The sequence below is a fragment of the Dipodomys merriami genome, unplaced genomic scaffold, assembly GCF_024711535.1.
Source record: "Dipodomys merriami isolate MVZ:Mamm:240054 unplaced genomic scaffold, mDipMer1.0.p SCAF_22, whole genome shotgun sequence".
NCBI lineage: Eukaryota > Metazoa > Chordata > Mammalia > Rodentia > Heteromyidae > Dipodomys > Dipodomys merriami.
The window spans coordinates 14,430,822-14,455,832 of NW_027203604.1; the positions used below are offsets into that span (position 1 = coordinate 14,430,822).

Below are 25,011 nucleotides of genomic sequence, written 5' to 3' on the forward strand. Positions count from 1 at the left end.
CCCCAGCTCTGGAGGGCGGCTTACCAACTCTGCACAGAGCACTGCTCGGCCATACCTTGTAGAAGGTCCTCGCCAAATGTCACACTTGGAACCAACAGCTCTCTCAGCTTGCTATAGCCTTCTACAAGACCATACTCAGAGAGCATCAACTGAGTTAAAGGGCCTAGATGCCCACCAGCTGGGTCCTGTCCCTGTCCCTGCACTAGCTAAAAGTATCACCAGATACATTACTCAACTATTAAAGTTTTTGTTGATTTGCCAGTACTAGGGTTTGAACTCAGGACCTTGCATTTTATTTGCCTTGCTTTGCTCAACTTGTGCTCTAGCATTTGATCTATGCCTTCAGTCTCACTTTTTGCTGATTATTTTGGAGATGGAATCTCATGGACTTTTCTACCCTGGTTGGCCTCAAACCACAATCTATCAGATCGCAGCCTCCTGAGTACCTAGGATTACACTTGTGAGCTACTTGTATCTTGTAACTACTGAATTCTTTAAAGGAAAGGTCAGGCTCCAAGCGAGACCCTAAGGAGCCTTTCTGCTGCTGGCCCCGCATTTGGAGCACACAGATATAGCAGTGGTCACCCGGCTATCCCCTGGCAAAAGTGTGGAGGCAAGCGAATGGTGGGCCAGGGACTCCCAGGAGCCCAAAGCCATCCTCACCAAGTTCTGAAGCCCAAAGCTTGAGTCTGTGAGCCCCAGGAGCAGCTATTTTTAAGTGCCACGCCTTGGCTATTTCAAGGGCTTGAGGCTTTATTTTATTTATTTAATTCAAGAGGAAGCTGTACTTTCTCATGACTCATTTCTTTCAAAATGGTGTCTCAAGCATTTTTAATGCGGGAATCATCTTGAGTTCATAAACTGGTCAGGAATTGTCTAAGAGCCAATAGGCTCTTCACTTTATCATGCCATTCAAACAAAAAGTGACTTCATTAGAGCAGGGTGGCTACAGCTGGAAGGGACCCCAAATACTAGTACTTTTCCACTAACAGAGGAGAAAAAAAAAGGTAACACAGTACTGCTTAAAAATACATGGAACAGGCAGGCATGGTGGTACACACTTGTAATCAGTCATAGTGCTCGGGAGGCAGAGGCAGGAGGAGGATGAGATCTAGTCTGAGATACATAAAGAAAAAATAATAAGCTGGGTGCTGGTGGTTCTCCCCTGTAATACTAACTCCTCAGGAAGCTGAGATCTGAGGATCCTAGTTCAAAGCCAGCCTAGGCAGCAAAGTCCATAAGATTCTTATCTCCAATGAATCACCAAAATGCTGAAAGTAAAGCTGTGGCTCAACTAGTAGAGCACCAATCCTGCTCTATCACTTGAAAAAGCCAAGAAAAAGCCAGGTACTGGTGGCTCAGTCCTGTAATCCTAGCTACTCAGGAGGCTGAGATCTGAGGATCACAGTTCAAAGCCAGCCAGGCTGGAAAGTTCATGAGACTCTCATCTCCAATTAACCACCAGAATACTGAAGTGGCGCTGTGGCTCAAGGGTTAGAGTGCTCACCTTGAGCTAAAGAGCTCAGGGACAGCCCCCAGGTCCAGAGTTCAAGCCCCACAACTGAAAAGAGAGAAAAAGAGAAAGAGAGAAAGAATAGGCTAGGAGATCGTGCCCAGGCCCCAAGTTCAAGCTTTAGTACCATTATAAATAACACTAATAGGTACTACTCAAGGTCCCCATCCCAATGCCTATCAGCACCTGTGCCTGCCTCTCCAGCAGCTTTCCCTGGGCTCAGACTCTAAAGCAAGGGCAACCACCAGTAGGTGGGGCACTTGGAGACACAGCCATATGGTCCAGGACTCTGACTGCACCAGGCTGGAGAGCAGGAAGGGTGAAGGGTGGACATTTGGAGAGGGCAGGTAGTTGTGGAGCAGAGGGAAGGGAATGCTTCTTCCTGAGTTTAAAGTTTTTCCTGCAATGTCTTTGTGAAAGTCATAACTTAAATCTCTAGGCAATATTCACATTCTATTATGTTAAAAAATGAAATCCAGCATTTAGTTGAAAAACCACTAAGTTGAAATAATTTTACTGTTAAATTTCATAGAGTTCATAAGCTTTGTAGATTAAGATAATGATGATCATTGTGAAGGTTAAAATGTGTTTGTGACTTTAGCAAAGTATAACTATGCCATAGTATTGTGAAATTTATATAGTCAATCTTAATAAAGAAATATTTGGAGAAAAAAAGTTGCTAAAGCAAAAATATAACAGTGTTTCAAAAAATGATGAAAGGTTATTATCTAAATGACAAACATGGCTATTATAACCCCTTTAGACTTATGAGAATTGTGTCAGTGGGTGAGGAAAAGCAGTTGCACTGGAAAGTTCCATGTAAACATGAATAGCCAGAGTGAGCTTGTTGCTGTGTGGGAGATGGGAGAAAAGAGGCCAGCAAAGAAACAGTTAACATGGGCCTTAAAAGGAGGCCAGCAGAGCCCAATGAGCAGGGCCCGAGAGGCTATAAAGCCGGCCCTGTGCCAAAGGCCCAGACGGCTCTCACTCTCAGAGCCTGGGAGGGTGCAGAGCGCTCTAGGGAGCCCTCTGGCTAGAAGGCAGGCGGGCAGGCAGGCAGGCTTCCCTCCCTCCGAGGGAGGCTTCCTCCTCCCTGCCTGCTGCTTCTACTCTCCCATTACCTCAAGCCCCCACACTGTGCCCAGGGACCCACTGGGACAGTTAAGTGCCGGGTGGCCCTCCAGCAAGCTCCCAAGCAGGAACATGGGACGGCTCTGCTCAGAATCCAGACGTCTCCGGGAGACCCAGCCCTTGGCTCAGGTAAGATTTACATCCTTGCAGTGGGCCCTGCACCCTACTGCCTGGGGGGCTTCCTGAAGCCGCTGTCTTTTGTGGCAATGGGAGAAGTATCCACACCTCTCTTCTAGAGGAAAGTCACCAGGGACTGTGGCCTGGAATTGGCCACCCTGGGTGTGGACAACAGGGGCTTTATGTATCTCTAAAACACAGCAGACAGTAGAGCCCAGCATTCTGCCCACTCTGCCCAAGCAAAAAAGGGTGTCACTTAGAGAGCTGCCTGGGAAGGGGGTGCTGCAGGCCCTCCTGCAGAACGTTAGTTAAACCAGGTTTAAAACAAAATGATACCAAGTTGTTGGATGCCCTCTTTGTACTTGTAAGTGCTGGCCAGCCTCTATGAGGATGCTGTGAGGGGGAGGAGGTTCACACAGGCCCTCAATCTAAGACCACCCCATTCCCACGGCAGTGCTTGTGTTTAAGCTCCTCCTCCTTCATTCAGCAAGTTCAGGTAGTGTAAGAAAACAAATGTGAGCCAGGGGACCTGCTCTAAATGCAGACTCTTTGCAAGATGCCCACAAAGACAGTACTGGGGGCAGATTTTAGGATTTTAGAAGGTAGACACAGAAACTTTTACCACCACAGATATGGGCCACCTAGTGAGATCTCGGGACAGTAGTGCAACTGTGTAAATTGCTTTTGAGCCAGGGATGGTGAATAAAGACTCACGCCTATAATCCTATCAGGAGGCTGAGATCTGAGGATCACGGTTCAAAGCCAGCCTGGGCAAGAAAGTCCATAAGACTCTCATCTCTAATAAACTACCAGAATACCGAAAGTGGCGCTGTGGCTCAAGTGGTAGAGCGCTAGCTTTGAGCTGACAAGCTCAAGGATAGCACCCAGGCCCTGAGTTCAAGCCCCATGACTGACCCCCCCCCCAAAAAAAAAGAAAGAAAAAAGAAAAGGAAGCAAGGAAAAGAACTCAGGTCAGTATGGTGGATTGGGTGACATGAGAGGCTTTTTTTTTTTTTTCTTCCTGGGTCTCCCTGCTTCCTTCCTGGCCCTCTGGCTGACACACAGACTCTGCCCATGCCGTGTGGTCCTGAGAACACTGCAAGCCTGGGTGCTGCTCTCGAAAGTGGCAGGAACCCCCCCCTCCCCACCTCTGAGTCCTCCTCCCTTGCCCAGCAAAGCTTATCTACTTAGTCACAAAATGCAGTGGGAAAATACACTAGGTTTTAGAGTAATGCATTAAAAGACTAAATAAAAATTTACACATTCTTTTTTAAGATGTGAGTCTCACTAAAGTTGCCCTGGCTGGTCTCAAACTCTTGAGCCTAAATGGTTCTCTAGCTTCCACCTCCCAAGTCTCTCACATTACAGGATTGTGCCACCATGCCTGGCTAATTTCTCAAAACAGTAACTTTTTCTTTTTTTTAAAAAAATAGACATGGAAATAGAACCTAGGGCTTCAAGAATGCCAGACAATGCTCTACCAGTGAGCTACACGACCCAACAATGGCCATTTTTATTCCTTCTTCTATTTATTATCCTATGTGTAAAGAAGAGTTTTGTTTCTGGCATCCAAACTCAGTCCTACCATTGGTAAAAGGGTTTTAATGCAAGGGAAAAGATGGTTCCAGTTCCAGATTTCTAGATCTGCCACCTTTCAGCAAAGCTGGGTTCCCTTTCTCCTGTGTCACTTCTCTCTCCCACAGCTGCTGAGATAACCCTATTTCCTGTCCCATCCAACAGTAGCTCACCAGAACTCCCGCAGCTGGAGGCTATGTCATACCATCTGTTGCTGTCTGACTGCTAATCCCGCACCATGACTGAGCCTGTCCCTACCAAACAGCCTGCTACCAGGGTTGCCCTCAGAGGAGGGAGCCGGACATGTCCACATTTGCTTCTACTTCTACTCAGGAACATCTCCCCACCACAGTGAAGCCAAGAATCCCTGCCTTCCCCCATGCTTCTGTGATGCTGCCCCATCTGACTTCTACAGGCCTGTGCTACTCGATGGCCTAATCCTGTTCTGTGTGCCTCTGGCAGGTTCTCAGACAGGGACACATGTGCCAAGTGCCCTGCTAGCCTCTGGACTGACAAACTGTCTCCGGGCTCTTCTACAGCTCTTCCTGCTGGACAGATGTCCAGCTCGCCTAGAAGGATGGAGCCATTGCTTCACACTGATTTTTGTGACTCTCTCAGCAAATCCTGAGAACCCACAAGAGCCATGGATGTGACATCTCCAGCCCACACCGTAGGTGTGGGGATTCAGCTGGGCAGTGCAGAGTCAGTAGCCAGCAACAGTACTTCCCTAGCCCTCAACCTGTCCCACCCGCTGCTTGGCACCGCCCTGGCAAACCAGACTGGGGAGCTCTCTGAGCACCAGCAGTATGCCATTGCCCTCTTCCTCTCATGCCTTTACACCATCTTCCTCTTCCCCATCGGTTTTGTGGGCAACATCCTGATCCTGGTGGTCAACATCAGCTTCCGGGACAAGATGACCATCCCTGACCTGTACTTCATCAACCTGGCAGCCGCGGACCTCATTCTGGTCGCTGACTCCCTGATTGAGGTTTTCAACCTGGACGAGCAGTACTATGACATCGCTGTGCTCTGCACCTTCATGTCCCTCTTCCTACAGATCAACATGTACAGCAGTGTGTTCTTCCTCACCTGGATGAGCTTTGACAGGTACATTGCACTGGCCAAAGCCATGCGCTCCAGCCTCTTCCGCACCAAGCACCATGCCAGGCTGAGCTGTGGCCTCATATGGATGGCCTCAGTCTCCGCTACCCTGGTACCCTTCACAGCTGTTCACCTGCAGCACACAGAGGACATCTGTTTCTGCTTTGCTGACGTCAAGGAGGTGCAGTGGTTGGAGATCACACTGGGGTTCATCATCCCCTTCGCCATCATTGGACTCTGCTACTCCCTCATCGTCCGTGTGCTTGTCAAAGCTCATAAGCACCGGGGACTGCGGCCACGGAGGCAAAAAGCACTCCGCATGATCTTCGCCGTGGTCCTGGTCTTCTTTATCTGCTGGCTGCCAGAGAATGTGTTCATCAGCGTCCACCTCCTGCAGCGTACGCAGCCGGGGACCGCACCATGCAAACAGTCCTTCCGCCACGCCTACCCCTTGACTGGCCACATTGTCAACCTGGCGGCTTTCTCCAACAGCTGCCTGAACCCCCTCATCTACAGTTTTCTGGGAGAGACCTTCAGGGACAAGCTCAGGCTGTATGTGGAGCAGAAGACCACGCTGCCGGCTCTGAACCGCTTCTGCCATGCCGCCCTGAAGGCAGTCATCCCAGACAGTGCCGAGCAGTCAGATGTCAGGCTCAACAGTGCTGTGTGAAGAGCCCACCTAAAAGGTAATCGCTCACACCTGAGCTGGGGGCGGGGCAGGAGGGGTGGCCTCAGTGCCTCACAGTCAGTTCCCCCTCCTAGGTCCCCCTTACAATTGCTGGGGAGCCATGTTCCACTCTCCTGACTTCATCCTGACTTGCTTCAATCTGTGTCCATGTGCTCACAGCTGAGGGCCCTGCCGTCTGACCTCAGGGGGCCCAGGTCCACCTTGCTGCCTGGCTCTGCCTCCATACACTGTGCCCCCAGTGGAAACCATTCTGCCACTGACCAGTGCAAGCCCAAGATGGGGGTCTGCTTGTGTTACAAGGCCAACCTGCAGCAGGAGGAAATGAAGTCTGGAGACAGAACACACTCAACCAAACCAACCCAAACTGGATACATACTGCAATGCCTGTGACGTGGGAGTTCACATGCATGGGCTGCCAGGGCACTGGAGGCCCTAGGAGAACAAAGTGGGTCACACCAGAGCACAGGGAAGGCAGGACAGCATGCCTGCCTGCACCACCAGCCCGTTGGGTGGCAATTCCATGAATGTGGAGGGCAGTCTACACAGTGCTGTGGTGAGATGTCCTGGCATGTGTGGCTGATAATCTGCCTCTCCAACGATGATGTCACAAACCGATCTCCTTAAAATTAAAAAAAGAAAAACCAAAAAACAAGAGAAAAACTAATGGTGGCTAGTACTGTTCTGTGTCTGTCAATAAAATGTAGTCATGTGCTGATACTCCAAATGCTCTAAGTTGTTGCTCCAAGGGTAAGATGAGGCAGAAAAAGCACAGCCCTAAGTGAGCTCCTTGCTCACAAAGAAACAACACTGTGTTACAAAACCCAAGGGCCATCCTGCAAGGCCAGCATCCAAACTGCTTGGCACTTTTAAGATGCCAGAAAGGGTGTTGTCTTGTCTGACACTTGTGCTGAATTGTCTCTGGGTGCTAAACTTTTTTTTTGTTGGTGGTGGTGGTGATGGTACTAGAGCTTGAACTCAGGGCCATTCATGAGCTTGCTAGGCAGAGGGGATGGGGAGCAGTTCTACTACTTGAACTATACCCTCAAACCTTTTCTGCTTTAGTTGCTTTTCAAATAGTGTGTCACAATTTTGCTAGGGCCAGCCTTTGCCTATTCCTACCTATGTGAGGTGAGATGATAGGTATGTATCAATATACCCAGCTTTTATATTGAGATGAGGCCTCACTTTTTGTCCAGGCTTCCCTCAAACTATGATCCTCCTGATCCCTGCCTCCTGGGAGGAAGGGTTAGAGAAGGATCGCAGGCATGAGCCACCATGTCTGGCCTAGGATGCTTTTTATCAACCACCTTTGCAGCCACACGTTGGTATGCAGAACAGGACTGGCAGAGTTATGGCTAGAAAACCTGATGGTGATTTTTTTATGTTTGTTTATTTATTTATTTTTATTGTAAAGATACTATACAGAGGGTTACAGTTACATGAGTGAGGTAATGAGTACACTTCCTCTTGAACATTGTTACCCCCTCCATTGTTTTCCCCCTATCATCCCTTCCCCGAGGTTCTTCTTTTTTTTTTTTTTTTTTGATTGTGATTAAGTGATTACATAATTTCCGGAATTTCACAGTATTGTGGAATAATGATGCTCATTTAAAGTCACAAGTTCATTCTAACTTTCCTGGAGCAAATTGTCTATCACAGTCTATAACATATAACGGTGTTCACATGTTATACACCATACATGTGATCAGCAGCATGGGGATATTTAGTAGTGGTTCGACCAGTCCTGTTAGTTTTGTCGTATCACCTAACATTTTGGATTTAGCATTGATGGTGATTTTTTTTAAGACATGTGTTTGACCCTAACTCCTATCTAATTCCTATCTGCCCTTCTAGAGGTCCTCCCAGGTCTGGGCAGCCTGGACACTCAGGTTGGCCGAGGCCACTGTCTTGCTCTAAATCCTGCTAGCCTTTCTTTAGGCCAGGGCAGAGGCTGTCCATCTGGATGGCTCTGCCCAAGACCCTGCTTACTGCCCAGGACAGATGCCATATACTTTGGTACCACCTTCTGCCTGGGAACCTGGCCTTAAAGTCCCAGCAGGTGGGGACCGGAACAGATCCCACCATAGTAAGAACCGTTTAGGGCCAGTGGCTGAATGGCAGCTTATGCCGCCCAGGGAAGCCACAGAGCGTGTAGGCAGCTAGACGGCCAGGGCCTCTGAGGTCTCCCTCACCCTGTCTGAGCCCTGGAGCTGAGGTCAGCAAACCCAGCAGCTTTTGGAGAGCCCGCCCAGCCCTCCTGGCAGCATTTGTCTGGAAGCTGAAGCTAACTTCATTATTTTTGGCACAAACCCCACAAGATAAAATCAAGTTTTAATTGCCTTCTTGCTTCCTGGTAACCCAACTCTCTTCTCTGTACTAATGCTGTGCAAACCCTACAAGGAGCTGGAGCATAACTGTACGTGCCCAAGGCATGGTTGGTTAGCACTGAACTAATTCCAGCACTTTCCTTTGTACTGAACTCTTGACTCACCCCAACCCCTCCATCCCTGATCAGGCCCCGGAGAGAAACAAGGGCAGGCAGTCCCTTAGCACTCACCTACAGGACACCTTCAGTCCTAAAGGAAGTGGGGAGGAACCCAGCCAAAGCCCAGTAGGTGGTTCCCTACAGCTCTGGAACAACTTGGTGAACTGTGATTGAGCACCTGAGGGAACCTGCTACTATTCTTGAACTCAGAACAGGGTAGGACCAGAGGTGGAAGAACCTAAGGAAGGCGGGGGTGGGCAAGAACTCCATGAGAATAATGGGATGTACATAAATGTAGCAGTTTAGACCCAGGACTTCTGACATAAAAAGGTGTCTGCAGGTGCATGCACTTGTATGTAAGTGTGCTGGGTCCAAGCATGTCTGCACTGTGCGCAGGGCACACGCAGACACATCCCCTGGCTCCACCCATTAAGTCCAGAAAAGCAGCTGCACAGGCCCAGTGCCGCTCTCTATAGCCCCCAGAGAACGTGGCTGATTCCAGCAGGGCAGGGTGGTCACAGGTACACCTGGAACACAAGGCCCTGCAGGTATGGAGGCTTAGAGAAGATGATAAAGTGACATGCAGTGTTGCTACCGCCTCGACCAGCAAGGAAGATGCGACACCGAACTCTTCTCTCTGCAGTTTATTCAGGACCTTTTAGTAATCTTCTGACCCCAACCCCGGGGAGAATTCCCCACAGCCTTAAGTACCCGCTGGGTAGCCAACCCTGATACGCCACGTGGAAACCACCAATAGGTTCAGGTGCGCGGAAGCAAGCCAGATTCTTTGCCTTAGCCATGTAAGGAGTTGTTTACCACGAGAGCACTCGCCATCGGGAAGGCGGAGGGTGGAAGCCGGCACCATCTTCCAGGTGCGGCCTCTCGCAGCTCTCTACAATGCAGTGGTCTCATGAGGCGGCCCAAAGGACCCCACTGGCCAAATCTGAAATGATTTGATCATCCATCCAAATAGCTAAGAAATATGAACTACAGCGTCTCAAATAAGATCCCACAAGTCCATTCCAATAATAAACAGATAAGTAAATCTAATCTGAATAAACAATAATTAAACAAGAAGAAAAGACTATGAGCAGTGGAGGGAGGGGGATTCTGCCTTGTGGTGAAGGAGAAAGGGGTTCTGGAGACAGAGCTCAGGTCAGGCAGGAACTCTCAACGAAGGCTGCATTTGGGGGCACAATGAGGAGCAAGGCACCCACAGCTCACACCAGCTTCCACAGTGGGCCAGTCCTTACCCTATGATCATGTTAACATCACTCAGAGGACAGACGGAGTTCAGACATGACCCCAAGAAGGGCAGGGGCCTTCTATGTGCTAACCTAGCCCAATCAGGAGCAAAGGTCAGAAAAACCTAGATGGTGAGGAGCCAGAGTGCACTACATATGTCAGTGTCATCAGGGGCAAGGCGGAGTGGCTTCCAGACCAGGAGAGGAGAGTGGTGACCGTTAAATGCAATGTAGGTTCCTCAGCATCCGGAAGGAGAAAAAAAGCAGCACAGACCTGGGTGGTCTAAGAAGACAAATGGCTGCAAAAAGCATAGAAGTGGAGTGCCAGGGAGATTAACGTCAGCATGCATGTTCGGTTTTGGCACATTGGTAACACCATTGGACATCACTCACTATGAAAGAACAGCGCTGACAAGCTGCCACCTGAGTGACCCTTGCATACAATACACATGGTGTGAGAAGCTGGACCCAGAGGGCCACATACAGGCACAGATGAAGCCAAAGGCAATGCATGGCTGCTGGGGACTGTGGGAAGGGGAAGGACATGTCTACTAATGAGTGAGGAGTCCATTTGTGAATGAAGCCAACATCCTGACATTACAGTGCTAGTGGCTGGCTGTCTGATTGCTAAAACCACAGGAGCATACTTAGCAAGCTATACCTCAATAAACACAGGGTAAACATGGCTGGCCACATCTCACCGCTGGCCTTCTTGGATGCTCCCTTGCTCAGTGCTGCATAAATGCCACTCCAATAGCACCTTTATTCCTCTCCACAGTAGTCATGAAGTGTGCCTTTGAAGGGAAAGGGTTAAGCTATCAGAAGCCTTAGAAGCTGTCCTCTAACATCTACTGTAAAGCTGCTAATTAAAGTTTTCTCTGCTTACTTACTGCCCGGCAATTCTAGCTTTTTTCACTCTTCCACAGTGGGAGCTAATTATCGAGGGTCTCTTTTGATATTCTTTTAAATTAAAAATAGTGGAAAAGAACTTAGGTAGGAATTAAAGCTGAATGCAGTAGATTATCCCCTGGTATCATGTGACATGGTGAAGAACAGTTCTCTGCAGGGACGCTATCCACGGGGAGTAGAGGGGGGGGCACTGGAGGGGGTTCATGAGCACTCAGGGCCCCCGGGCTGACAAGCTGGACCTCCTTGCCTGCCACATGAGGCCAGGTGCAGGAGGGAAGCCAATGGTGGCAATCACTTACTCAGACTGGGACAATGTATGGGAACTTGAGAAAAGGGGTGGCACACACAGCAGTCCACAGCACTGTACCCTGAGGATCAGCTAGCCTGTGACCTGAGCAGCAAACTCACCACAGCCTGGGTCTACCAACCAGTACACTCTGAGCAGGAAAAAGTGAGGGAAAAGGTCCTGTCAGAGGGGGATAGGTGCAGGCAGTCACAGAACCTAGTCTGAGCAGTAAGTCTGACAGCCATTGTGGCCTCCCAGGACAACCTTAGGCTGACACAATCACTCATAAACACACAGGCGTGTGCAAACACAACTGCCCTCAGCATTTGCCTACACCAGTCCTGGGTATGAGGAAAGCATCATTCGCTGAGCTACTCAGCAAGCTGCCATTATCCTCTGGGTGGGGAGCCCCTCTGTGAACAGGATGTCAAACGCCACAGGAACACAGAACAAAAGGGCTCCCAAACTTGCCAGTGTTCCTACGCCCTTACCCAGGGTGGAACCAACCAGAAACTTATCACCAGAAATCAGCTGCTGGTCTTGGAGCAGCCCCAGCTTCGTGCAGGGGGACTGGCTCTGCTGAGCGCCAGTGAGTCGAGGGGAGACATGTCAACAGTGAGGGCAGAACAGAGGGGGCAGCTACTTAAGCTGTTCCTGTTCTTTCCTCCCTCTGACTCCTCCTTGGAGAACATAGCCTGGACTGAGTTTTTAACATGGAGCCTCATTCATGTTTGCTAGGCAGGATTCTACCACTTGAGCTACGCTTCCAGCCCTTTTTGCTTTATTTTAGGGACAGTCTCAGTTTTGCTTGGGCCAGCCTGGGCAGTGTCCTGTGGGTGACTCTGACTAGGCAGGACTGCAGGCGTGTATCACCATGCCCAGCCTGGGCAGCTTCTAAAGTGCCCAGTCCACTTTAAGCCTGCTCTCCAATTTCCTATGCGGGCAGGTTTCCCTCCGGGGCATGTGTCTTCCCCGTAGCAACCTCAGAGCTTGGGAAACAAGGATAATGCCATGCTCACAGGAAAGTTCCAGCACAAGGCCCTAGGAGAAATGGCCTTCACCTGCTGAAAGGACACAAAAGGCACTGCTTATGCTTGGGGCCTTAGCTCCTCCTCGGGTGTCACCAGAGGTGAGGGCCCCAGGCCTTAGGAGGAGATCAGGCCAGGAAAGTGACAACAGAGAGCAGAAGTAACCATCACCTGCATGGGACATTTGGTCTTTAGACAGGACACAGAGTTCTCTGCTGACTCAAATACATCCAGTCCCCAAATGACCATCAGGACAGGCTGCATCACACTTCCCCACCCCCCACTTCTGTGCCACCCACAGAGATCAGGCAGCCATAGCCAAGGCTGGCTGAATCTGGAGCAAACAGCCAGTCCCAGACTCCAGTCTCCCAGAGGGCCTGAAGGTGGCCAGCCAGAAAGCACCCAGTACCCAAAACTTTTTAAAGACAGAGAAATCCTGAAAGGACAAGAGAACTCCCAGGGCATTTTCAAGGAGCAAGCTTGATAAAGCAGAAGTCAATGCCTATGTGTCTGATGGTGTCTCACTCTACCCCACAGCACACACTGCATCCCCGGGGCTGCTAACTCAAGTACAGGGAATAGTAAGGCCCTCTCACTGTTACCCAGGCCTCTGACAGTGTACATACATGTACTTCTGCATATATGCAGACATACAGACATGCACACATTCATATACACAGGCACAAAACACATAAACACAAAGAAGCTGGGCATGGTAGCATATACCTGTAATTCCATCATCTGGAAGGATGGGATAGGAGGATCACAAGTTTGATTCCAGGCTAAACTACATAGTGCAATCCTGTATCAAAGTAACAACAAAAAGACACAGATGAACAGGCATACATGTTCACAAATGAACAGACTAGGGCATAGACACACACATGCACAAATAAGCACACACAGACACACACATATACCAACACACCCATGGCCACGATGAAATGCTACTTACACATGATATTATTTAAAAACCTACGGAAGGCACTGGTGACTCACACCCATAATCCTTACTCAGGAGGCTGAGATCTGAGGATCATGGTTTGAAGCCAGCCCCGGCAAGAAAGTTTGCAAGATTCTTATCTCCAGTTAACCACCAAAAGGCTGGAAGTGAAATTGTGGTTCAAGTGGTTTAGGCTTGAACACAAAAGCTCAGGGACTGTACGGAGGCCCTGAGTTCAAGCCTCACAACTGATGAAAAAAATAAATAAGAAAAAAAGCCTGGGGGCTGCAAAGGTGACTCAGTGGTAGAGTGCTTGTCTTTCACACATGAGGCCTCCGGTTCAATTCCTCAGTACCACATAAGCAGAAAAAGCTGGAAGTGGGGCTGAGTCTCAAGTGGTAGAGCGCTAGTCTACAGCTGAAGAGCTGAGGGACAGCACCCAGCCCAGGCCGAGTTCAGGCTCCACAACCGACAAAAAAAAAAAAAAAAAAAGAAAGAAAGAAAAAGAAAAGAAAAGAAGCCTGGCCACCCCACGTGCTATAAGGAAACTGCATTGTGTGCTCTGCCACTGAGGCATCCAGTGGCATGGTCAGGATTCAGGGGACAAGGGACGGTTCCTAACAGCTGCATCCTGGGAGACTCCCTCTGTTGTGGGCCACACGTAGGGAAGTGATTCTAGGGAACAGAATGCAGCAGCAGGCATAGGAGTCACCTTTAGAAGTAGCTTTGGTTTCATAATCTTACCCTCTCTCCTGCTCCCCCAATTAGCTAGGTCAGCTGTCAATGGAGATGCCCATGTGGCAAGTGTGGGCGGCCCTGGGCAACCTTCCCTGTAACTTTGCGAGTCAAGGACCCCAATAAGACACACCTGACACCAGAGCAATTATTAAATCTTGTAGCTTCTCTACTAAGACCCTAAGACCTGAGACCTGCCCCAGGTATGGGGGCCTCCTGAGCATGTCTGGAGATTCCTGCAATGAGGGTGTCCATTTTAACACTGTTTGTAACTGCCAAAGCCTAGAAACAACTCAAGTTATTAACAGGAATGTGGGCAATCTGTGGTGTATGCAGCCTCAGAATAGAGGGAACAATCTAGAGCTATACACAGCACGTAGCCAAAGAAGGTGAAATATAGAACCTGATGCATACTCCACCTCCATGCATGTAAAGTTCTAGTGTGGCACTCAGGACTGACATGGGAACAGCACCCTGCAGGGAGCAGGCAAAGAAGATGCTGACACACAGCAATACCTCTTAGCTGGTGGTAGATGTCTGCACTTGTCTAGCTATGGTACTTGCAAAAATGGGGGCCCTCTGTAGCCCACAACTACCAAGCTGACAGGAGAAATCACCACCAATGCCCAAACACAGGCTTACTGCTTCAGTCCCTATCCTGTCCTCCATATACTTATCTTTAAAACCAGGATGGAGAGAAGAGCCACACTGCCCTGCCCTAAAACCCAGTAGGGTGGCAGGGAGCTCCCCGTTGGGGAAGATGAGAAGACTAGGGGTGGACGGTGGATGACAAGAAGCCATCAGGTAGAGCAGGAATGGAAAAGAACAGCATGGCTGCCTACCTACCTCTAAAAGTCATCAGCCAGGGCCTCAGGACCCACACACCTGGGCAAGTTCCACAGAATATAGCTGACCCCTCCTGTCAATGCTTCCACCTGAGGGGAGGTCACCAGCACTGTGTTTCAGGAGCTGACCCTCTCACCAGGCCCAACCACTCAGTCCCCAACACCTACAGACACCTTGAGTATCCTGCTTCCCTCTGCTCCAACCTCCCCTTCACAATGCTGCAGTTTAATCTGTCAGGAATGAACACAACATGTGTGCTATAGCTTGGGCCCCAATCTCCCTGGCCCCCCGGGGAAACTCCTGGGCTGAAGGCTTAGTGAGATGTGGCTGGACAGTGAGGGCTCTGACCCAGCCATGATGGCAGTAATGGGTTCAGGCCCAGGCGTCTGCAGGGAGGCAGTGGGAACTCAGAAGCGACAGGCCACTGGACACGCCACTGAAGGGCACAGGGCACCCTCCTGCCTGCTTCCTCTTCCGTTAGCTCCCAAAGATGGGTGGGGAGCCCTCTGAAAGTGTGAGCTAACACAGGCCTTTCCTGCTTTCAAGTTACTTCTCTCGGACTAAAGGCTCACAGACACCTCCAAGTGAAAACACCAGGATTTGATTTTCAACACTGCGTTTGGGGAGATATCTAACCTGCCACTCCCTGCACACTCTCTACCTATCTACCTACCCATAAGTGGGAAAGGAGGGGTGCTGCAGCAGGCTGGGCTCTGACACAGGTGCTCTATCCTGCACCCACGGAGCGCAGCAGCCAGGCCTAAGCTACAATGTGGAAGGCAACTCCCCAGATTCATTGTCTTAAACAAAGTCCTATTTTCTTTTTTCTTAAAAAAAAAAAAAAAAAGGTGGGCTGGGAAGGTGGCTCAGTGGTAGAGTGCTTGCCTTGCATTCATGAGGCCCTGCATTCATGAGGCCCTGGGTTCAATTCCTCAGCACCACATAAGCAGAAAAAGCCCGAAGTGGTGCTGTGGCTCCAGTGGTAGAGCGCTAGCGTTGAGCTGAAGAGCTGAGGGACAGCGCCCAGGCCCAGAGTTCAGGCCCCAGGACTGACCAAAAAAAAAAAAAAAAAGTTCCCAAAAGCTGTGTGATTCTCAGGACTGATCCAATTCTCAAATCACTTGTGTGGATAAATTGGTGCTTATACTGTATATTTGTCTTGAGGAAGAAAGACCAAGAGTGCCACATATTAGATTTCTTACCAGATACAAACTAGAAGGAAACTCAATTTATATGCATAGAAACATTGCTAACCCTGCCTCTAGTTTCAAGCGCATGGTCCCTCTTCAGACATGCTGGCGACTTGCACCGGAGGGAACCGATGGAAACAGCTACAGCTGGATCCAGGAGGCAACTAGGGACTCGGAACTGAAAGCCCTGGTGCCGGGAACCCGGACAACCTGTCAGGGCAGGCTGCAGCCTAGCTTGCAGGCCAGGAAGGGCATAGGAAGCCCACCAACTACATGAGATACCCCAAGTGGGACCCCCAAGCTACACATGCAGACAGACATATGCGCACAAACTAGGTGCACGTGCCCCATGTGTCACTCACCACTCTTCCAGAAAGTGAGTAACTCTTTTTTTGGCAGTACTAGGGCTTGAACTCGGGGCCTCATGTTTGCTAAACAGATACTCCAATATTTGAGCTACAAATCCAGTCCTTTTTGCTTTTTCTTTTCTTTGTTCCTTTTTTTTTTTTTTTTTTTTTTTTTTGCCAGTCCTGGGACTTGAACTCAGGGCCTGGGCTCTGTCCCTGAGTTTCTTTTGCTCAAAGCCAGCATTCTACCAAGTGAGCCACAGTACCACTTCTGGCTTTTTCTGTTTACATGGTACTGAGGAATCAAACCTAGGGCTTCGTGCATGCTAGGTGAGCACTCTACCAGTAGGTAACATTCCTAGCTCCAGTTTTTCTTTTGGGTCAGTCTCAAACTTTGATCCATCCATGTACACTTTCCAAGCTATATTATAGATGTATACCACTACATCTGGCTTATTTGTTCAGATACCAGTCTTACTTTTTACCCAGGCTGGCCTCAAACTTCGATCCTCCTGATCTACACCTCCCATGGATGAAACATCTTTCTACATAAAGTGTGTGGATACCACACACAGGTCATAGGGGTGGATGTTTCTGTGGGTGCCCAAATGACCTGCATTTCCAAGTGCCTCCTGGCCCACAAGCAGTGTCTCTGTGAGCCTCGGCCACTGCAGGCCACCCTTGTTGGCAATCCTCTGCACATAGTCACACAGGCAACGAAAGCCAAGTTTGATGGTGAACCATTGAAGGAACCCCCGCATGGGCCAGGGTGAAAGCTCCATCTTGGTGGGTATCTCAGATGCAAACCGTGAGAGGAATAGTAGCTGTTGGTGAAGCGGGAGTTATAATTCAGTAGGCATTAGCCAGGCACTGGTGGTGGCTCACACCTGTAAGCCTAGCTACTCAGGAGGCTGAGATCTGAGGATCATGGTTCAAAGCCAGACCAGGCAGGAAAGTCCATGAGACTCTTATTTCCAGTAAACCACTAGAAAACTGGAAGTGGTGCAGTGGCTCAAGTGGTAGAGCACTTGCCTTGAGCTGAAGAGTGCAGGGACAGCACCCAAGCCCAGAGTTCAAGCACCACGACCACCACCAATAACAACAACAACAACAATAATAATAATAATAATACAGGCAGCAGATTTCTAGAAAACAGGCAGTGGCCACCCCGTGCTACAGTGGCTACAAAGTGAAGCATCTGAGAACCACAGAGGCTAAGGAGGCCACCCTCAAGTGACCCTAACTTGCATCTCAGCTCGCTGTCATCAGGTTTGTGCCAGTGAGACTTAATGAGGCTGGAGTTCCTAGTGGGAAGCCAAGGCTTGGGAATTCAGCCCACAGTTTCACTTGTGGCTTAATGTTTAAGAATGGAGAATATTTATGTCTCACCTCATGCAAGTACTACCAGCCTCGTGGAGACTGCACACACTGCTTCATGGAGACTGCCTTTATGCCAGAGGCAGGACACAGGAGTGCCAGGATTCACCCCAATCCAGAACTTGTATTGTGGCTCCCTGGCCCATATGGCCAAGGCCGGCACCTCCAGGTTAGCATAACTGTAGGCAGCAGGGATGGGCCTCTGTGTGGCCTGGGGAGCCCAGCCCTGGCACAGGGCTTCCTCCGCCCTGCACTCTGCACAGGCTCTGTCAGAGCTGACTGGGGTGGCCCATGACCACTGTGTTCTCCTAGCCAGCCCACAGAGGTTGCTGTATTTCCTGAGCAGAGGTGGGGCTGTGAGGAAGTGACACACACTTGGGCAGGGCTGTGAGGTGAGAACATGCATCCAGGTGGGGCTGTATGAAGGTGAGGCTATGCATTCAGCTGGGCACTACATCAAAAGTGACTCATTGCACAAGTATTTCTGAGCACAGAATGAAAGCTGTCTACCTGTGACAGTAGATAGCCTCTCGGGGCTTTTTAACAGCTGATGCACACCCCCTCTCTGCCCCTCCCCAACCCAGCTTCTCACTTGGGCCTGGGTATTAGTAACCTATCCCCCTCAGTGCTCCTGACAGGAGACCATACAGCTTTCTGAGGAAAAAGCTGAGTTCTGCCATTAACTGTCCCAGAAGCTCAGTAAGTAAAGCCAGACGCACTCCGTGCTCCGAACAGCAGGAGATGCGCGCTCGGTGCCTGGGAAAACATCTTCAAAGCCATGAGTGTTTTCCCAGCTGCGGCTACTCCACCCTGGGAAATCTTTCCATGCCATTTCAAGAATGATTCTGAAAGGATTGTGCAAATATGCAGCCTGATGTCTCCATTCTGGGAATTCACACCCCAAGCAGGACAGTTTCCTTGAGCACACTGGTGGGCTGGTGACCATCACCCCTTGAGTGTCACAGTGGGCACAATGAAACGCACAGTGACAGCTCTCCAGGCTGACACAGCACCCTCGAAGGCTTCCCCTAAGCAGGCAGAGAAAGAATCCTCACCGGAGGCTGGGCCAAGGCAGATGTATACACCTGCATGTTTCTATTTTGTCAGCATAGAGATCCATGGGAGACCAATATGAAACAGTCATAAGTAAGGCACACCCAGCACTGCACAATGCCCTGGGAAGGAACACATACATCCCCAACCAGCTCTCAGCACCTTGGGAGCAAAATGTGACCTTCACTAGAATACCAAATGTGCACCATGACCTACAACTGTGAATCACCAATGACTGACTCCACAGCACACACACGTAGCAGCAGGCAGGCAAGCAAGCCATGGGGACAGAACTGCAGTCTAGGGACCTAGGCTCTGGCCCATTCATCAGTATGGGACAAGCTTCCCACCCAAAGGCTAGGGACTCACCCTGGTCATCTAAGATAACAACTTGAGACAAGGTCTCCACTGTGGCCTGATGGTCACCTTGGAAGCTCATGGACTAGTTTCAAAAACTTCAGTTTTTGGAGGATGTGAGAGTTTGACCTTAGCCACTACCCAGGTCACTGCACAAAGCTCTGTATGCAACCTGAAGGCCACCTATGCCTGCCTTTGAAAATGCTCAGGGAAAAATTATAAATATGCTGAAACATACCAAGTGCTTTTCTTTCTAAACTTTTCCATGTTTTCTGTATTTTTACAATGAGTGTGCTTTTATTTTTAAAAAGTGGTAGAATTAAGTAAGTGACGTCAAGCTGGACCTGGTAGTATCAACTATAGTCCCAGCTATTAAGAGGCTAGGGCAGGAGGATCACTTGAGCATACAAATTCAAGACTAACCAGGGCAACATGGAGAAACCCCTAACTCAAAAAATGTGGGGGGGGAGGGGGTTGAGGATGTGGCTTGGTGGTAGAGTACTTGTCTAGCATTCAGAAAGTTCCATTCCCAGAACACACACACACACACACACACACACACACACACACACACACACACACACACACACACACACACACACACACACACACACACACACACACACACACACACACACACACACACACACACGGAAATGAAGCTTTGATTAATTCATATGGTAGAGCACCAGTCTTGAGCAAAAAAAGCTGAGGAACAGTGCCTAGGCCCTGAGTTCAAGCACCAGTGCCAGGACACACACATGCATATATGCATGCTCGTGCGTGCGTGCGTGCACGCGCGCGCGCACACGCACACACACACACACACACACACACACATACACGACAAGTACAGTGGTGCATGTCTGTAATTCAGGCTATTTAGGTAGCTTTGGTTTGAGGGCAACCCAGGCAAAAAGTTAGGGAGAGCCCATCCCATCCGCCAGCAGACATGCATCAGAGCCTGGGCAGGGGGCAAGCTCTTTTTCATCAGAGCCTCCTATAACATTACAGAGCTCAGATGTGTGGGTACTCAACTTCCTGCAGATTCCAAGATGCATCAGAGGGCAATCACACCACAGCCAGAATGACCCCCAGAATCCATTCAGTTCAGGAGTCTCCTGGAGACTGTGCATGTGCCCCAGGCACCATGCATGGCAAAGCTGGAGTGGCAGCAATGAGGATGACGTTAAGTGAAGGACAGATGGGAGGTGGGAGGGAGACAGGCCAGGGCTAGGTACAAAAAGGAGCTCAACCTGTATTCCTGGAAGTACATGGTCTGTCTTATGAGGCAAGAGTAGACAGGACGGAGGCCAGGAGAGCGGGTATAAGAAGGGAGGCCTGGTCATATTCAGGATGCTTAAAGGCACGCAATACAGGCTTACTGGACCCAGATCCAGTGAGAATAGGGATCAGAACACTTAAGGGGAACAGGCTCCACACATGGTCAACTAAGCTAAAACACAAAATCTAACAGTGGCCCTCCCAGCACCCTGCCTCTCAGGCAGCAAGGGTGGCTGACCTGCTAAGCAACAAGGATGCCAACAAGACCAGCCAACAACAGGAATACCTTTGCTTGTCTGCTTCTCCCCTGGACTGCAATGGTGGAGGAAAGGAAAGACTTCAGCTAGCAGAGCCTCTGCCTCCAGACTTGGACCAGCAGTCATGGTGAGAGTAGAGATGTTTGGCTTTTGGGATGGGAACTCAGTTCCACCAAATGCCCCAAGGGCATCTGGGAGGTCCTTGTGAGAACTGCCCCCACTGTGAATGGCTTTGAGGCTGGGGGCTTCCACAGAGGGCTATCTTTATTTCTAGAGTTGGGGCTCAGTATGTTTAACCATTCTGTTGTTTCTCCTAGTGTACTATCTGTCTGAAGAGAAAAAAAATGCCTCCTGCCGGGTGCCAGTGGCTCACACCTATAATCCTAGCTACTCAGAAGGCTGAGATCTGAAGATAGCTAGCGGTTCAAAGCCATCCTGAGCAAAAAAGTCAGTAAAACTCATCTCCAATTAACCATCAGAAAATCGGAAATGACGCTGTGGTTGAAGTGGTAAAGCACTCGCCTTGAGCTGAAGAGCTAAGGAACAGTACCCACACCTAGAATTCAAGCCCAATGACCAATCAAATAAATAAATAAATAAATAAATAATGTCTCCCATGTTACCCAATCCACCATACTGACCCAAGTTCTTTGTGGGGGGGGGAGGGGAGGTGGTTATGGGGCTTGAACTCTGGGCCTGAGCACTGTCCCTCAGCTCTTCAGCACAAGGCTAGCACTCTATCACTTGAGTCACAACACCACTCTGGTTTTCTGAGTGGTTTATTTAAGATAAGAGTCTCATGGACTTTCCTGTTTGGGCTGGCTTTGAACTGCGATCCTCAGATCTCAACCTCAGGTGTGAGCCACCAGCGCTCAGCTTGACCTGAGTTCTACATATGTATACTCTTTACACTTTTACAATGATTATTTTTGAGCATTTTGATCTCATAAATTGGCTAAGACTTTTCAGTGAGCCTTCTCTGCTGAGAGCACACAGAGGCCTTACATTTAGTGCCCCATCTACGCCCTAGGTCTCCAGCTGGGCATCTGTCCCACAACTACCTTGCCTGCTGGCAGTGAAGGTGCTTCCCAGCAGTGAGAAATAACACGGCTGCCATAGTCACAGGCCTGTCACAGGCAACAAAACTTGGAGCACAGCCAAGGACCATCAGCCTTACCCTGAACCTTGTCTGCTCCTAATACTCTGATTTTTGGTCTAGTCACTAGCAAAGCACCCTGTCTGCCAGGCAGCCCTGCCCTTCCCACTTCCCTGAGCAGCCTGCATCACTCCGCATGGCTCTTGGTGTGATGGGCAGACACGGAACCTATGCACACAGCATGACAGCTGACCTCTCCCCAGCTCCTTCATACACAGTGAAACAAGCCCTGGCCACTGAGACAAAACAAGGTGGCAGAGGATCTAGGAAATGTAGAAGAAGCTCTAGCACTGGTTGGGCCAAACTCAGAAGGGGGAAGGAATTCCACTGAAAACCCATACAGAGGTTCCTTCTCCTATTGCACCATGGGTGGGGACACAACATTGGAAGTCAGGCACAATGTGAACAGATGGAGCTACTCCAGCTACAGGATGGAATGGTCTCTGCTTCCCTGAGCAGCAGCCTGGTCTCAGGCCCACTCCTACTGCGCACCACTGCCCACTCCCACCTCCAAGACAACATCTGCCCAGATGGAGACAATGTAGTAGCCAAGACCTCTATACCTCCGGCCTCCTTCTGGGTCTGGAGCACATAACCCAAGGGGAAGGGTGGGAACAGGCACTAGGGACCCTGCACAGGCTAGGAGGCAAATGCCACAAGGGGCACCTGGTTCCCACTGGAACCCAGGTGCATGCACCTTCCTGCTCAGGCCACAGCAAAGGCCTAAGAAGATATAACCTGGAGGTGACTGCAGTGCCTCAGGGGGTAGGTACATACTGACTTTCCTGTTTCTCCTACACATTTTTCTGTATTTGCTAATTTTTTTTTACATGGATCATGTACAACTCAGAAAAACAAACATTACTGTTTAAAATTACATTTGCTGAGTTCTTTTCTGCTGGCCACAAAGAAGGAAGGCTCACCAGCATCTCTCCAGCCCACAGCAGCAAGTAGAGCAGCGAAACCCACAGGAGTGCAGCTGGACAGGGGGGATGGGCAGGCGGGTCCTGTTTTCCTTGGCCTGGAGTGAGAGCTGTCAGACTCACATGACAGTGAGAAAAGCTGGGCAGCCTCCAGCCAACAAGCTAGGAAACAGAGCCAGCACGTGTACAGAGGCGGAAGGAAGACACAGGAGGCCTGCCTGCTTCCCACCAGGGTCCTTGGCCCACCTCCACCTGCCTATACCAAATCATGCAGGAAAGCTCTTCTAGTCTGTTATAAAGGCACATTGGCCACTAGCATAAAGCCAGGAAAGTCCCCCATTCCAGGCCACCAGTGTGTCCTGGAAATGGAAATTAGGAGCACTTACCAGGGAGCCTTGTAAAGGTAATGCAACTTGTGACTGTCCTGACTTCTAGGACAACAGCTGGCTGTCTTGTGTTTAGCCATGCCCTCTGGGATGGCTAAAATGAGCCTGTGAACATCTCCAGGCTCACGCGCTGTGTAGCAGAGGGGGCAACTCGGGGCAGGGATGGGAAGTGGAGCAGCACCTTGGTAAACAATGGTAGCTTCTAGAAAACCCATGTGCACATATGATACAGCCTACAAGCACCTGGGGAACTGAGAAATGAGAACTGAGCCTCATGAATGGCCATAGCAGCCTGAGTCACAGGCTACCAACTACTGCAACCCTAATGTCCTTCCTTCCCTCATAGTTGTGGTGGGGACGCTGCCAGTATATCCTGACAATAGTGGTTCAGAACTCAGCAGGTATAAGAGAACACTCGAAATGTATACACACACACACACACACACACACACACACACACACACACACACTTTCTCTCTCTCATATACATATATTCATACAAAATACACACTAAAACATGTGTGCATAATACACTCATACACTTACACACATATAGTACATACATACACACTTCCTGTACGTTTTGGGAGCTGCATGACAGTTCTGTCCTGGTCTTGACACTGCTCTAGGCCATGAGGCACACAACATCATTCCAGAACACTGGGCCAAAGGCTAATAGGATCTCCTCTACTAGACTTAGGAGACAATGAGGGCAAGCACCCAATGGCCCTGTCCTGCTCACCAGGCAGGTGTGGGCCACCCTCCCTCCTCAGGCCAGCACTCAGTGACCAGGAGACAGGCACCCAGTGGGTGGCTGTCATCCTGAAAAGCCCTTGAGTGGCACAGAAATGCTATAGGAACCTCCTGTGACACATGTATCTCAGAGCCAGCACAGGGCACAGGGAGCAGCTCTTCCCTGTTACCTCTGCTAGTAGGCTCTATCGTAACCTCTCAGCTGGGCAGCAATGTGAGGGGGCAAAGTGGCTTCAAAGCACCACAGTCCTCCTCATCCTCAGGAAAGCTTTGCCCTTGTGGGCAGCCAAAGTCCAGGGCACTCCAGTTAAGCAGCTCTGCCAGTCTCTGAGTCTCTGATTCCGTGACCAGGCTCCCTGAGGACTTCAGGCAAGGATCCTTTGTCCGGGATTCTACTCATTAAACTCACTAAGCAGCCACCGGGAAATCAGCCAGTAGCCTTCCCAAGAGACAGAAGAAGCAGGAGGCCAGAAAGCTAGGGACACAGCCCTGGGAGAGGGGCAGGCCGTCCGGTCTCTGGAGTACATGGAATCTCCACAAAAACCTGGCCATGTGCAACCATCAAGAAGACACAAGGCGGGACTGGGAAGGTGGCTCAGTGGTAGAGCGCTTGCCTTGCATGCCTGAGGCCCTGGGTTCAATTCCTCATCACCACATAAGCAAAAAGAAAAAAGCCGAAAGTGGCGCTGTGGCTCAAGTGGTAGAGTGCTAGCCTTGAGCTGAAGAGCTGAGGGACAGCGCCCAGGCCCAGAGTTCAGGACCATACCCCCCCCCAAAAAAAAAAAAAGAAGAAGACACAAGGCTTATGTCAGTCTCTGTTGCTCAGATGGACATGGCTGCATGCTTAGCCTGCCGGCCCTGAGCCCCAGTGCCAAGGCCACCTTTCCACTGCAGCAGTGACACAGCCCTTGGCACTTCACAGGAAGCCAAGTCCTGCCAGTCACCGAGTGCAGCCTGATGCTCATAGCCCCGCTCACATGGCCAGGTGTCCTTCCATCAAAGTGCTGCCAGGAACTTTTCCTAGAAACTCAGGCCTGCCTGAGAGGCACCTACACAGCAGGAGGTGAGACTGGGCTGTGGGCCAAAGGTGCGGGCAAGGTGGGAGTGTGGCTTTGGTGAGCTGGGAATTCAAACCACAGAGCCCAGGGCAGATGAGCCCATAGTCATCTGTGATGGACAAATGCCCACAGCCCGGCTCTGGCCCCACGCCTGTGCACTGTAGGCTGCTACTGCAGAAAATGGCAGGGCAGGAGGACTGTGATCCAACTCAGGGCCACAGAATCTAGATCACATTCTAAATGCCCTTCACACAGAAGCTAACCAAACC

At 50.1% G+C, this 25,011-nt stretch overlaps 2 protein-coding genes across 6 annotated transcripts in view; one reads left to right on the forward strand and one right to left on the reverse strand.

Annotated features, from left to right (window-relative positions):
• Nucleotides 1-25,011, reverse strand: part of CUNH7orf50 (chromosome unknown C7orf50 homolog) — a 104,064-nt gene that overhangs the window by 65,336 nt on the left and 13,717 nt on the right. The window lies entirely within an intron of this gene.
• On the forward strand, nt 2,509-6,842 carry Gper1 (G protein-coupled estrogen receptor 1). 5 transcript variants are annotated; one of them, XM_070033392.1, is made up of 3 exons: nt 2,509-2,773; nt 4,502-6,123; nt 6,200-6,842. In XM_070033392.1, exon 2 carries the CDS (start codon nt 4,980-4,982, stop codon nt 6,105-6,107), a length of 1,128 nt encoding a protein of 375 aa, XP_069889493.1. In that variant the 5' UTR covers nt 2,509-2,773; nt 4,502-4,979; the 3' UTR covers nt 6,108-6,123; nt 6,200-6,842. The 5 variants fall into 5 exon arrangements, with proteins under 5 accessions (XP_069889493.1, XP_069889494.1, XP_069889492.1 ...); XM_070033393.1 differs by having other exon boundaries at nt 6,285-6,842; XM_070033391.1 differs by having other exon boundaries at nt 4,502-6,842.

Excerpts from the sequence above, each read along its gene's own strand:
- Gper1 (XM_070033391.1), top strand. The coding sequence starts at position 4,980 with ATGGATGTGACATCTCCAGCCCACACCGTAGGTGTGGGGATTCAGCTG.